The 13,808-nt window shown below is 45.2% G+C and overlaps 1 protein-coding gene across 2 annotated transcripts; it reads right to left on the bottom strand.

The window, feature by feature from the left end:
• Window positions 1-1,133: 1,133 nt before the first annotated feature.
• On the bottom strand, window positions 1,134-11,261 carry NKRF (NFKB repressing factor). 2 transcript variants are annotated; one of them, XM_077307405.1, is made up of 3 exons: window positions 10,792-11,261; window positions 5,637-5,773; window positions 1,134-4,318 (listed from the first exon to the last, which is right to left on the bottom strand). In XM_077307405.1, the coding sequence occupies exons 1-3, from the start codon at window positions 11,058-11,060 to the stop codon at window positions 2,367-2,369; spliced, it is 2,358 nt and encodes a 785-aa protein (XP_077163520.1). In that variant the 5' UTR covers window positions 11,061-11,261; the 3' UTR covers window positions 1,134-2,366. The 2 variants fall into 2 exon arrangements, with proteins under 2 accessions (XP_077163520.1, XP_077163521.1); XM_077307406.1 differs by lacking the exon at window positions 10,792-11,261 and adding an exon at window positions 8,094-8,229.
• Between the last annotated feature and the right edge of the window lie 2,547 nt (window positions 11,262-13,808).

Raw genomic sequence — 13,808 nt, forward strand, 5'->3', positions numbered from 1 at the left:
AACTGACTTTGCACTTTAATTTCTCCACAAATTTCTCTTTTGACACATTTTACTCATATTTAAGAGAAAGCTACCCGTCACTGTGCAAAATAAAGCAGTAGGGTTAAAATACTTAACATAGCAGCTGAGTAAGATATATGCATGAGTTTTTGTGCTTTTGACATACTTTCGGAAGAGTATCTGTCAAGCCTCCATCATGCTGCCATTCTCGTTACATTTTCAAACCACTTAGTTAACCAAGGAAGTGATTGCTACTTGAGTCCCAAGTTACTGAATGCAATTGTTTCTTCAAGAAAGGTATAGCCTGTTACTGGAGTCTGGGACACTACTGGCCATGACTTCAGCATGCGGCTAGAGGACTATTGGTAGCAAGTAACTTCTTAGCAAAACGGTATCGATGAATAAGGCACCTTAACCAGTTTCGCTGAACCTAATACTGCTATGGAGAGTCCCCTTCGTGCCCTTGCTACTTTAAAGATGCATTGTTTCACGCATTCCAGCCTCTTCTGAAGAAAAAACTTTTTACTAGCAAATACTTGGGCTCACCACAGCACTGATGAAGCTGTTCTGACCAAGCAGAGATATCAGGGCTCTCTCAGCCTCACCGCCCTCAGAGGGTGTCTGTTGTGGGAAAGGGGACTGTAAGCCTCCTTCAGGTAGAGAAAAGCAGCATAAAGGAACCAACTCTTAGGCAATCAACAGGCACCACTTTTGAAATATTTTCCCCTCTTAAATACACAACTTCAGAACTGTCTTTATACATAATAAAATCTATGCCAAGTTATCATTAATGTTTGATTTCTTTAATCAAGTGAGTCCTGTTGCTATAACCTAATAGCATGCAGAGGGTCCCAGATTAAACTTCCAGTGCAGTGATCTCAGACACCATGGGATAGGAACAGTTTTTCTCCCGTTGACAGCCACTATTAGCCAAAGTATAAAATTCTAAGCTAGAGGGAGTAATGGTCTCCTGTGATATGAGACAACTTGGGTTCCTGGTTATAAAAATAGTGAACAAAGTAAGCATAGGATGAAATGGAAGCACTCTGACAAGCTCATTTTCCCTTAAACTTACTAGTTTTCTTCACAGCAGAAATCAGAACACTCCACACTCAAATCACACATGCTACAAGTTGCAAGAGAGAACCTTTTACTTGTTACTCTCCCCACAAGATATATAAGCACATGTACACAAAGGAAGCATAAGAAAATTCACTGGAAACTAGAGAAATGAACACCCCACCCATCCCAAGAGTGACCAAAAATAAAAGGTTGACTTTTAATACTTCACCGGTTAACAGGGTATGTGAAAAACTCTGCTCAAGTTAAATCTTGCCATCAAGATGACAGAAGTGGATTTATTTTAGAAAGACACTTGATGGTAAACAAAAAGCCAGAGTTGTGCATGTTCTATACTACAGACAGACAAGACTTCATGCCAAAGTGTCAGATTTTAGACCTGGTATAAATGATGCACGCTTGTGCTTGCTTATTTTGTTCCTCTACCCTTCACAAGACACAGCTCACAAACATTAAAACCTATGTTTACAGCCCTGAGAGCTAGAAACTTGGGGTCTGAGGCAGTCACATTGAAGGCCCACTTGTTCAGTGGGAAAGGTATGTACCATCTCCCACTGAAACTGATGAGTCTGTTGCAGTCTCTGCCACACAGCAGTGCTTAACTTTGGCTGGCTTTTGGAGCAAGATTTCAAAAGATAAAAGCTGAACTTCCCTGGGTCATGAATGCTGTGCTTTCTGTCCGTTCCAAGACTTTGGGTGGTGCAAATGCAGAATGCAGTATTGGGTAAACTGGGTCAACCAGCACTAAAATTTTTAACAACTTTGCCTTTTTAATATGTTAAAAACTTTTACCTCTTGACAGGACCAAAATCTTAAGTACAAAACCTGCCCTCCTTTGCATGTTCAGAAATAAAATTCTATTTAATAACAGCTACTTTACATATAATTTTTCATCATACCGCCATCTCTTTTCATTAAAAAAAATATTTTTAAAAAGGTAAAATAAAAAGACAAAGAAGTTATCCTGCTCCAAAAAATGAGGCGAAACTTCCCTCTGGCTGGATGTGTTGTTGCTGTGATTATAAAACTAAGTAAAATACGAAGGGAACAAATCCTTTCTAACACATCATACAACAGTTAATTGCACTAATGTTATCTGGACTGCACTAAGTATGTTTGGATAGACTTTAAAGTCCTAGCCTTTTTTTCTAATAAAAGTTTTAGAAATTAAATGCACAAATAAAACTTTAAAAAAATCCAGCCCACAACCATATGCAGCCTTCTTTCTGTTTAATGGGGAATTCTGTATAAGGACATCCCCCAAAGAAATGCAGGATACTCAAGCCTTATTTATCCTGGGGCATGATGAGTTCATAATGGCCAACTTGACCATCTTGCTTCAGCTGGTCTAACAAGTCTTCTTTGCGCCTCTTTCGGCTAACCACTAAATACCTGTCTCGGCCCTGGCCGTGGGATTTACTCTTAAGGCCATATTTTTGGGCTATCTGATGTATTTGTTTGCGCTCATCATTGGTCAGTTCTGTGGAGAAAGTCAGGTCAATCTTACTGTCTGAGAAGGCATAATTCTGGATGATCTGCTCAATATCTTTCTTGGTAATTTTTGACCCCCTTTCAACATCAAGCCCGAGTCCTTCTCTTTTGAACTGCTCCTTCACAGCAATTGGCTCCCGAATCCCTTCTCCACTTTTGCCCAAGCCACCACCCGTCCAGCCCATTTTCCTTAGAATCTGATTCCCGATGTTGTCTTCCTTGATCTGCTGTTTCAAGGCTTCTTCAGCTGAGCGACCGCAGATCTCGTTCCTCGAAATTACATCTTCAATGGTACCTTTTTTCAGGTTGTTGACAACAGTTGGCTGGGTTTTTTTGAGGACTTTCACTGCTTCCTCTGCTGCTATATGCTTGACAGTCTTCTTAACTCCAACTGCTTCAGCAATTAATTCATTCTCAAGCATCACCTTGCATTTCCACCGCATCCCCGTCATCCTTTCAAAGACATATTCCACGGTCATCTTGTTGAACTGAGCTGTGTCATTTAGCGTACAAACAGGATTCATAGAGTTTTCATAAACAACAAGATCCTTCAGATCTTTCTTCTTCCCAGGGTCCCTTCCAATATTGCCTACTTTCTGAACATGTACAGTCTTGGTGGCTCCTGTATTCGACTGAGTCTTTTGAAGAATTTTTAGGGCCTCATCTGCAGCAGCATGCTTACTGGTCTTCTTGGTGCCATAACCTTCAGCTAAAAAGTGGTCCTGCAAATACACTCTGCAGCGCCATAGGCGATTTGGCATTAAAGTATGTTTGTATTCAACAGTCATTTTATTAAAGGAGGCTGAATTGTTCAGGATCCCAATAGCATCACTGGCATTTTCTGTGAGGACAAAGTTAGTCCAATGTTTAGTTGAACTAGGACCCTGTAGTGGATCAGAGTTTGACTGCCCAGGAGTGCATTCTTTTATGGCAGCAATAAAGTCATCCAACTGCTTGAGAGCTGGTGGGAACTCTGGAGATGTACCACTCTTACACAGCACTAAATCCTCACAGGTGGTGTTCTTGAATTTGCGCTGTGCTACTTTGACTTCCACAGGCTTCTGCAGCAGCATTACTGCAAGTTCTGCAGCTCGGTCTCTGGAACCGTTTTTGCTCCCAGCATATCCTGTGGTCAAATACACATTCTGACATCTCACCTCACATGCAAAACCTTCTTTCAGAAGCTTCTTGTTCTTGGGGAGGTCACCGGGAGAAATTTCTTTCAAGGGAGAATAAATATACTCAGGATTTGTCTTGCAAGCCTGTATGGATTGTGTCAAAAGGTAAGTATAGTTAATTTTATCAGGCCCATTGGGATTTGCAAGTTTGTTACGCACGGCCATTACAAGTTTGTTAATAAAACACTGCTTGTCTGTTATAACTGACTTGGGGAACGTCTCAGAAGTGGCCTGGAGAACAGAGGGAGAGGCTGAAACTGCTGCTCCGGCATTTGCAGATGTGTCTTTGCTGTTGGAAACCACGCTGGCTCCTACTTGGTTGGCTTGGCCACTTGAGTAGCCTAAACCCACCGAACTGCAAAACTGGGTGTCCCCATCCCGTGTATTGAAGCTGCTGAAGACCTGATCTGCGTAGTTTTGTATCTGCACATTCTCACTGACATCCTGAGTTTGGTTTTCGGAAGACTGTTCCTTTCCTTCATCTTTTGTATTGCTGGATACAAAATGTATGGGCTCAAAACGAGGTCTGACACGGAATTTGGGAGGCTGTTTTCTTGGAGGCTCGGAACCTATGGAATGTAAGTTCACAGCATTAAGAGAAAACCTGCACTGTGTACAGATGCAAGGACTAGAAACTTAAGTAAGGGTGGAATTAGAAGGCAGAGAGATTCAAGACAATACCTTTCATGCTTGTGTGGTTAACCTATGGCCTGAAATACATGCAGGTTGTCTTAAAATGGAAAGTATGTGAAACTAACTTTGCCCCTTATTGCCATTTTTATTGTCTGTATTTAGCTGTTTTCATATGATGGTAAGATTAACACTCCCACTACCGCCACTACCTCCCCTAATGCTGACGTATCAATTTGGGAGATAAAGTATTATTTTTAAGGAATGACAATGAGGAGAGGGACAGAGGAGGGCTCCCAAATATCTTAGGGGCAAGCTGATCCTGCCTCAGGCTAACTTGGCCCTACATGCTGAACAAAATTATCTGTGCATCACAGTTTGGCACATGTGCCAGGGGTTGCCTAATCCTGCTATACATGTTGCATGCACATCTTTTTATCTTTAAAGGCAGTGGTCCCCAACCTTTCTGAGGCTGGGGACCGGCAGGGCAGTGGGCTGTGCCCGCGCAAGCGCGAATGCGCCATGCGCGGCCGAAATCGCGCATGCATGGCACTTTCGCGCATGTGCAAAAGTGCTGCGTGTGCGCTATTTTGGCCGCGCATGGCACATTCGTGCATGCGCGATGTGCGGGCACGGCCCTGATTCCCTCTCCCCGCCCTCCCGCAGTAAGAAGCTTCCCGGGCCGCAAGCTTGCGGCCTGGGAAGTTTTTTACTGCGGGGGCGTGGGGGGGCGGGGAAAGGGAGCCGTGGCCCGGCGCCATGGCCTTCGCGGCCCGGCACCGGGCCACAGCCCTCAGGTTGGGGACCACTGTTTAAAGGGACTGCTGAAGAGCGCAAAATAGAGCCACAGATGGAGCTGGGCCAATGCACTTCTGTGTTGCAAATTAGCATTGATCTGGTCACGTGAACCTCTAAAGAAATACAAAAAAGTAGCATTCATCACAGAGGATTGCAGCTTTCTTGCCCTTAGAAGACCACATGGGAAATGCAGACAGAAAATTTGTACACTACTTGATGTGGAGGTGCATCCTGACTTGGAGGCTGCCTTAGAAGGAAGCTGAGCACGACTGATTTCTCTGCCTGTTTCTTTTGGACATGCCAGTTGTTTGCCTTGGGAAATCCTAAGGAAGACAGTCTATCACTAGAAAAGCAGTGGTAGGAGGGAAGAAGGTGTGGATAGCTCCCCCCACCCAACCACTGTAGCTGCAACTCTTACAGAACTGCCTCTGCCTGGAACAAGAAGACTGATATACTCACTGTGAGGACGGTTATCAAAGGGTGAGAGTGGCCTTTTTGTCGCCTTAGCACCGGGTACCAACTCGAATGATGGCAGCTCGCCAAGGTCAATCCCTTCAGCCATCTGGAGGACTTTCTCCATAACTTGAGAGCCATATCTGAATTTAAAATGGAAGATACTTCAGCCTGCTGTTAGGGAATACCATCCTGCATTTGTTAGGTTTTATAGCTGGAGGTACACAGTAATACAGACAAAGGCACCGAAGCACCTTAAAATATCAACGAGTAAAGGGGGATGGGTTTGAGCCTCGGATGATTTCATGAAACCAGCAAACACCAGCTTCGGCTCCAAACACCAGCTTCGGCTTCAAATACCTGCTCTATTTCCCACATATGCTGTATTATAAACTGCTGTTTAAACTCTGGTTTTCAAAAGAAGCTTGGCTTGTTCCTGGCAAAGAACTAGTCAAGATTCTTTGGATCTACTGAGCTTGGCAAATCCTAATCCACAGAATGAAAATCCATGAAAACCCAAACCCAGCCATATCCTCTGCAGCAGGGGTAGTCAACCTGTGGTCCTCCAGATGTCCATGGACTACAATTCCCATGAGCCCCTGCCAGCATTTGCTGGCTCATGGGAATTGTAGTCCATGAACATCTGGAGGACCACAGGTTGACTACCCCTGCTCTGCAGGACAGAACAGGGTGATATGGGTTCAGATCCTCATGCAGCTACATTCCAGTGGGGTTGCTATGCAAGCCTACTACGACCAAAATAAAAGAATACTGTGGTGCCATACAAATAGATTTGTTGCTGTATCAGGGTCTTGAAACCACTTCATTCAACGCAGACTTTGTTTATACAAAGAGAAAGTGGGAAACAAACCTCTGAAAAATGACTTTCAGAATCCTTGTTGAATCTAAATTAAATTTTTCATTACCTGTGTAGAGGATGTCCAGTTTTTGCAAATGCCCATTTCCAATTGCAAACCACCCAATATGTTCCCACGTCATTCCAAGGGGTCTTATGTCCCATGTATGTCATATATGTATGTATGGCACAAAAATGTCATCAAACAAGCAACTGATCAGTGACAGACACTGATCCACTTAATGAATGAGTGGAAATTTCAACCCAGATATCTTCAGTCTTTGTCTGGCATTCTAACCAAAGTTACAGATGTATAGGGCCTGTAAGCACTTGGAATATCTGGGGTTTAACGTGGGCAGCATTTGGGGGAGATCAAATGGCTGCAATGGGAGGAAGGGAATAGGGGAAAACCTTGTGTTAGTGGAAAATTTAGTCCAGAGCCAACCCCTAGTTAGTGACATTTCTACACTCTGCATTCAAAACAATCAACACAGAAATCACATCATTCAAAACTACCTTAACGAGTGCTAACAGCCTTCTCGGTTACATAAAACATTTTAGACAGATAGAAATCAAGAAAACTGTGAGACCTGCCATCCATACTCAAACTTACTGATGAATTCTAATTCAGCTGTTTCTCATTGGAGTCTCCCTTAACTTAAATTGAACCGTTTTAGTCCAGAGGGCTATACTGAGAAACGTGTGTCAAGCTGAGATCTGCCTCATTTTTCATCTGTGGCTGGCCTGATATAAATGCTCTCTAGCAGTAATCTGGGTAGGTACCAGTTGGTCGGTCAGGCTTCCTGTAGCAAGAGCTTGCTAGGATCTGCAAAATGGAAATGGAAGCTCCACACAAAGGGAAGGCAGGTGCTGTGGCTCAGAGGGCACTGGTGAGGACTGCTGAGGCACTCCAAGAGGAAAAGGGGGACTGGGGACAGGGTGTATGTCTGGGTTCAGGGGTCCTCTGAGCCACAGTACGGAGCTAGGGTTGGGCGCTTCAGTGTCCGAAGCAGCCGTTTGTGCCCGAAGAACCTAGCGCTGTACCACGGGGGGGGGGGAGGTGCGGGCACGCTGGTGGGCAGACCACACGCAGGCACAGAGCCGAGCGTCCATGCTCTATGCAAGCGTAGCCCCAGCCACTTTCAACTTCTTACAACTATCGCTCTAGTAACAACACTGTAACTGGAAGTAAGAGAAGGCTGGTCGTCCATTGCACAAGAATCCTTCAGTTGTGGCACCCAAGAAATGAGCAAGGTCCCAAGACCAGCACTGGCTTCCATTCTCATTTAGTCTACGTACTGGTTGATTCACTGCCTTTCTTCTTTCACAGCACTCAAGAAGGCTTTCATAGGACTCCCAGGAGGTGTCCCATCCAGGAACAGATGAACCCTGAGTTTGTGTAATTGTGTAAAATTGTTGAATGGGCTATGCTGTGGCTGTGATGACCCTAGCTACTGGACCAGCTGTAGTTTCCAGATCAAACATACTTTATTTATTTATAATGTGATTTATATACCACTGCTTCCAACTCTGGCTCGCAGCAGTTCACAAGACTAATTTTTTTGCATGGCTTCTGTTCACCAAAGAAACTGAATAAGGTGAATAACCTGGTGGGTCTTCTTCAGTCCTTACTAGAGAAGTAAAGTTTCCAGACATTTTGAAGATACAGCCCAGTTTCTTCCTGATGGAAAGTTTGGGGGATGGGTGGAGACTTCATTACCATTCAAACCTAAATTTTTTAAATTGATATAACAACATGCTTAACTAAAAGTTATACTATTTGGCTTATATATGGAATTTAACAATATAAATGTCTTTATTCTACATGCAACTATACTCAATATTTGATGAAGAGATGCAAACTGCTGAATTCTATGATACTACAGAAATAAATCTTAATTTTTTACATCTGAAAAGCAGGCAAAAATAAAATGTGAAAGCAGAAGACATTCTGGAATAAACAAAGTGTATCATTTGGTCCAGAATGCTGTCATAAAAGCAAAATAGGTAGGACTACCAAAACATCATAATCCTGAAAGCACAAGACTCTCTAGTAACACATTTTCATTAAGCACAATATAACATACTAATTGCTACATAATTATTTACATTTAAACAAAAAAATCTCAAATGTGGTTTATGTTTAGAGTATGCAAAGAATTATATCTAATGCTTTGGACTGTCTTACATAAAAATCTTCCTACTATAAATTTTGAGTAATAAACTTGTCTTTCATTTCACTTATTCAAAAAAAGGGCATGGATTTTAACATTACCTTAGTGGTCCCCATTTTTCCATTTGAAATAAGGGGAAATCTCAACGTTTCTCATATATTATATATATTTTAAGTAAGAAAAATGTTTTAAGAATCTAATTTAATCTAAAAGAGATAACATTGCATAGGAGGATTTTTTTCAGTGCTTCCCCTGTATTTCATGCTATCCATTTTGAGTAAAAAGAACCTTGGAAAATTAAGCAGCACCCAAGTAGCTATGGGATACTCAAAACTAGTCTCCCTATTACAGTTATGTGGAAACAGCCTTATTCTAATGATCCTTCTGACATAATGTTCTGCTCTGTACTCTAACCCTATCACACGGAAGATTATTAGTGGCAGGGTCACAAGGCCAGCAAAGCAGCTTGCATGGCAGTGATCAGTAGTAGTCAAATAAGAAATTATTATTATATTACGATTATTCAGGCAAAGGTATTTGTCCATCTTGACAGATGGATTTGTATCTTTTTGAAACCTGTTTAAATGTTCATGCAACTATATTATTTAGTATGGTTTCCATAACAAAAACATATGAAACATAACCCTCAGACCAGGTCTTAGATACATGCAGAGAGGTAGGCAAAGCTGGATCTCTCTCTCTTATCTACAACCCAAACAAATGCTCCCTTCTTTCATTATCTGTACTCTAATCATTTTGGCAGCACTTTTTATGATATGAAAAAGTGGTTGTGGCAAAAACAAATTGGAGTGTTTATGACATCTTAAAGACTAACAGATTCTTATTCTAGCTGGAGTCTACTCCATCAAATGCAAGGCTGCATAGGATGTGAGCCAAAACATTACATACAGCCCACCAGTTGGTTTTTAGTCTAACCTACTTTTCAAGGCAGATAAAATTGGGAAGGGGGAACAGGAAAAATTGTGTCCAAAGTTCCTTGGAGGAAAGGTGAAATAAAAATGTGATTGATAAAAATGAAGAAAAGTGCTGGTTGCAACTACTCTGAGGAAACAAGAGGAAATTCTGCACATACTCAGTACCTTGCTAGACCAGACCAAATAGCCATACTCAATTTATAACACTCATTGACAGAGACTTTAAAATGTACAGAAGAGACGCCGTCAAAAGAGTTCCACCACATGTTGGGTTCTTCCTCATACCATTATGTAATCAGGAACAGGAGATAGCGTAGCAGACCATTTTTAATCTTAAGGCAACAATGAATCTTTCCTCTCATTATTCATGTGGTGCAGCTATTGTTTTATGTTGTACTTTAAGTGACACCTCGATGGTGAAACAGCAGGATATTTCTTTTAAATATCCTCACAAATACACCTGCATTTTGAATTTGTTTTTTTTTTTAATGCAACTAAATGTGTTAATAATGAACTATTAAAAGTCCGGCGTGCAGTTATTGTCTGATCCTATCACCATTTTGTGTGGCTTTTGACAACACAGGTCAAACAGATGCTACCAGAACGGTTCCAAAGTAAAGTATAGAGAGAAATCTTTGGTGATCCAAATATTGGAATTTTACTTGTGTTTAATTAATGTAAGGTGACCAGATTTTGACATTGGTAAAGCAGGACACCATTGACCGGGGGGGGGGGGGGCTTGATTAAAAATTTGGTCTATATAGAGCAACAAAAAGTTTCATTGAATGCATAGAACACAAAAATAGTATTGTAATATATATTTTTTAAATTTCAACTTAAGTACAATTTGACAGGTACCCCCAGATGTCCCTCCCAAATCTGGTCACCTTAATATTTGGTATTCTTGGAGTTTTACTTCTTGTGCTTAATTAACGAGATTAAACACTGACAAGTTGTTTTTTTTGCAGGGGAGGGGAATTTATTTTGGGGGGGGGCGTGTATGAGCTGATCCAAGTTGAGGGAGGGAAGAGGGTCTCCGGCTGCAGATCTGGCGTCTTCTCCATCCGGCTCAGTTCTGACACATCCCCCAAGCGACGGCAGAGGAACCTCCCGCTCCCTTGCTCGACCCACGCCAGGCCGCTGATCCCGCGCGTGTGAATGGCTTGGCGCTGCGCGGCCAGGCGAGCTCCTCTTACCTGCACCCCATGAAGACGTGGTTGGTCCAGACGTGGGAGAGGGACAGCAGCTTCTCGATCCTCTCGCCCGGGTGGTCGGGCAGGTTGCGAAGGACGAACTGCTTGCGCAGCGCCCAGTGCCGGTCGCTCTCCTGGTACTGCCGCCACCGGTCCAGGTCGGGCTCTGCCGCCGAAGCCGCCGCCGCGGTCGCAGGCGGCTCCAGCTGGGCAGGCGGCGGCCGAGGGGACAAGAAATCGGCGCCGGGCACCGGCCACCCCCCGCCGGCCATGGGCTCGGCCGGCCTTGCGGGAGGGGCCCCACCAGAGCCGGTGCGCCAAGCGGCGGAAGGAGGCGCGGGAGCGGCTCCCACCAGGATGCGGGGCCGCGGAGCCGGATTTCACGAGGGCGTCGCCTCCCCCGCCGCACCCGGGGGCTGCCACCGCTTCTCACGCGGACGACGAGCCCCAGTTCCCCCCCCCCCCGCCCGGTGCGCGCGCCCCCCTCTCTCTCTCGCGGCTACAATGTAACCTTTATTCTTGTTACACTCCGCTCACGTGGGTGAGAAGGCGCGTCAAAAGCGCGCGAGATTTCCTCCCGGCCAGGCGAGTGGGGCAAGGAGAAAGTGGAAGCCCCGCGTGGCGCCCTCCGCAGCGCCGCCTGTCGTGGAGGACCCGGCGGTGAGGCCCTCTGCGCTGAGGCGGCGCGGGCGGCCTCCGAGGGGGGGGGGAGTTCCCGCGCTTGCCCGCGTCGCAGGACGGAGTGGCCACGCCCCCAGAGGGTGACGCGGCGGGCCGGGCCACTGATGGGATGGGAGGTGTTGTGGCTTAACACGCCCCCTTCCTCCTCCGAAAATGTCCCCACGGAGCGTTCCTCTCGCCGGAGCACGACGTTAAGTTCGTTTGTTTTTAAACGCGGAGGCGCCTCCCAAGGACACCCACCGGCGCTGCGCAGCCTCTTGAGGGCAGGACCGCTCCGTTTGGCCGCAGATGTAGTTAAGACCGTTGCAGAGGTAGTCAAACGGCGGCCCTCCAGATGTCCATGGACTACAATTCCCATGAGCCCCCCTGCCGGCTGGCAGGGGCTCATGGGAATTGTAGTCCATGGACATCTGGGGGGCCGCCGTTTGACTACCCCTGCGGTGGTAGACGGAACAGACAGCTACTGCCGGACTGCGCCTGGGAGAAGACTAGCCTGTGCCTCAGTGCTGTTCTGCTCTTTACATTCATGCATTTCCCGCTGTCAGTAATTGATTATCTACTTGGTCCTCGCTGTCCTATGTAGGCATCTTTATTGAGGCCAAGGTGTTTCCCATGCAATTCAGTCTCAGATTGGACCAATCTCTTGGATGCCAGTTCAAGGTTTTGGTTCTGATCTTCAAGGTTATAAGCCGCCAGGGACTTACCTATCTGCAGGACTGCTTATCTCGTTCTGCACCCCGCAGGGCTCTTCGCTCTGTGGGTATGAATATGCGGGTGGTCCTGGGTGCTTGGGAAGTGCACTGGGCCTCAGCCAGGGCCTTTTCAGTCCCTGCCCCCACTTGGGGGAATGAGCCCCTGGAAGAGCTGAGAGCTCTGACAGAACCCTCTAGGTTCCACAGGGTCTGCAAGAACCGGGCATTTGGTTGAGGTCGGGCTGAGACTGGGATAAGAAGATTGTGTCTCCCCCCCCCCTTTTCTTCTCCTAGGCCAACATTGCCTTGGGTCAGCTATTTCAGCATCTCAACTGGGAACAGAGGAGTTGAGTCGCTGAGGGGGAGTAGGGGGATACATGGTTATTGCCATCAAATTTTTAATGTTTCATATTTTAATGTAAACAACCACGAGCCAGCTGGGCCAAAAGTGGCAGTATATAAGTTGAATAATAAAGTGAATACAAATGGATGGCTTTTCCTGTTTATCTCTGGAGTCTGTTAACCATTTTCATTATGGTGTATGTTAATTTACTCACACTTTGTATGAACTGTTTACTTCCATTACCCCAACTTTGTATCTGAGGAAGTGTGTGTATGTGCAAAATCTCATACCTTGAATAAAACTTTGTTGGTCTTGAAGGTGCCGCTAGACTTAAATTTTGTTCTGCTTCCGACCAACGTGACTTCCCACTTGAATCTCTTGCATGCAATGCCCAGTCTGACTAAGCCTAGCTAGGAATGCCAAATCTGGGTTGGGAAATTCTTGGAGATCTGCGGGTGGAACCTGGGGAGGGAAGGGGTTTCAGTGGGTCACAGCACCATGGAATCCAGCCACCAGAGCAACTCTGGGGGAAGCAGATGAAGACCCATCAGAGCCATCTGCTTCCTACTCTGCAGTTTCTCTGGACTCTCCACTGCTTCAACCCAGGTTTTGTTGCTGAGGTTTTAGTCCTCCTTCCAGGGTTGACTGTCCTTGTTCCTCTTTGACACTCCCCTAGTAGTCTCACCACCCATCTAACAACCACCCCCATTCCATTCCTCCTTTTTTATACTCTTTCCTATTGTAGCTCCTCCCCTTACTATCTCCACTCAAGGTTTCTTTAACTCAACCCTTTCTTATTCTGTTTATTTCTTTCTCCCCAGGGATGTTCCCATGTGGATCCTTCTCCAGCACAGGCAACCTCCCGGGAGTTCCCACCATTCTGGACTTGGTCAGGTAAGTAATACTTTTGCCTGTATGACCATTTACGCACTGGAGGTTTCATGCCAGGCTGCAGGCTAGAGTTTTAATCATGCCAGGTTGCCCCACCTCTTCCTGTACCCAGCATTTGGCCTGGTGCGCCTCATTTTTTGTGCTCCTGCATGAGAGCTTTGGCAGTGAAGTTCCCAGTGCATAAACGGTCTGTGAGATGTTTTGCATCACTAATTGCTCTGAATTGCACGCATCTTGCATTTCACAATTGTCACAAGAAGTCAATAGCATTATACCCATGACTTTCAAGATTGTAGCTATAACCCAATGACTATTTTTGGTGCTCCAGAAACAGGAAAAAAACAGTTTTGTAAAGTAATTTTCAGCACTGATCTTCTCCCTTAACCTTTCTTGCTGGTTTCTCCTCCTATAGT

The sequence above is a fragment of the Paroedura picta genome, chromosome 13 (assembly GCF_049243985.1).
Source record: "Paroedura picta isolate Pp20150507F chromosome 13, Ppicta_v3.0, whole genome shotgun sequence".
Classification (NCBI taxonomy): domain Eukaryota; kingdom Metazoa; phylum Chordata; class Lepidosauria; order Squamata; family Gekkonidae; genus Paroedura; species Paroedura picta.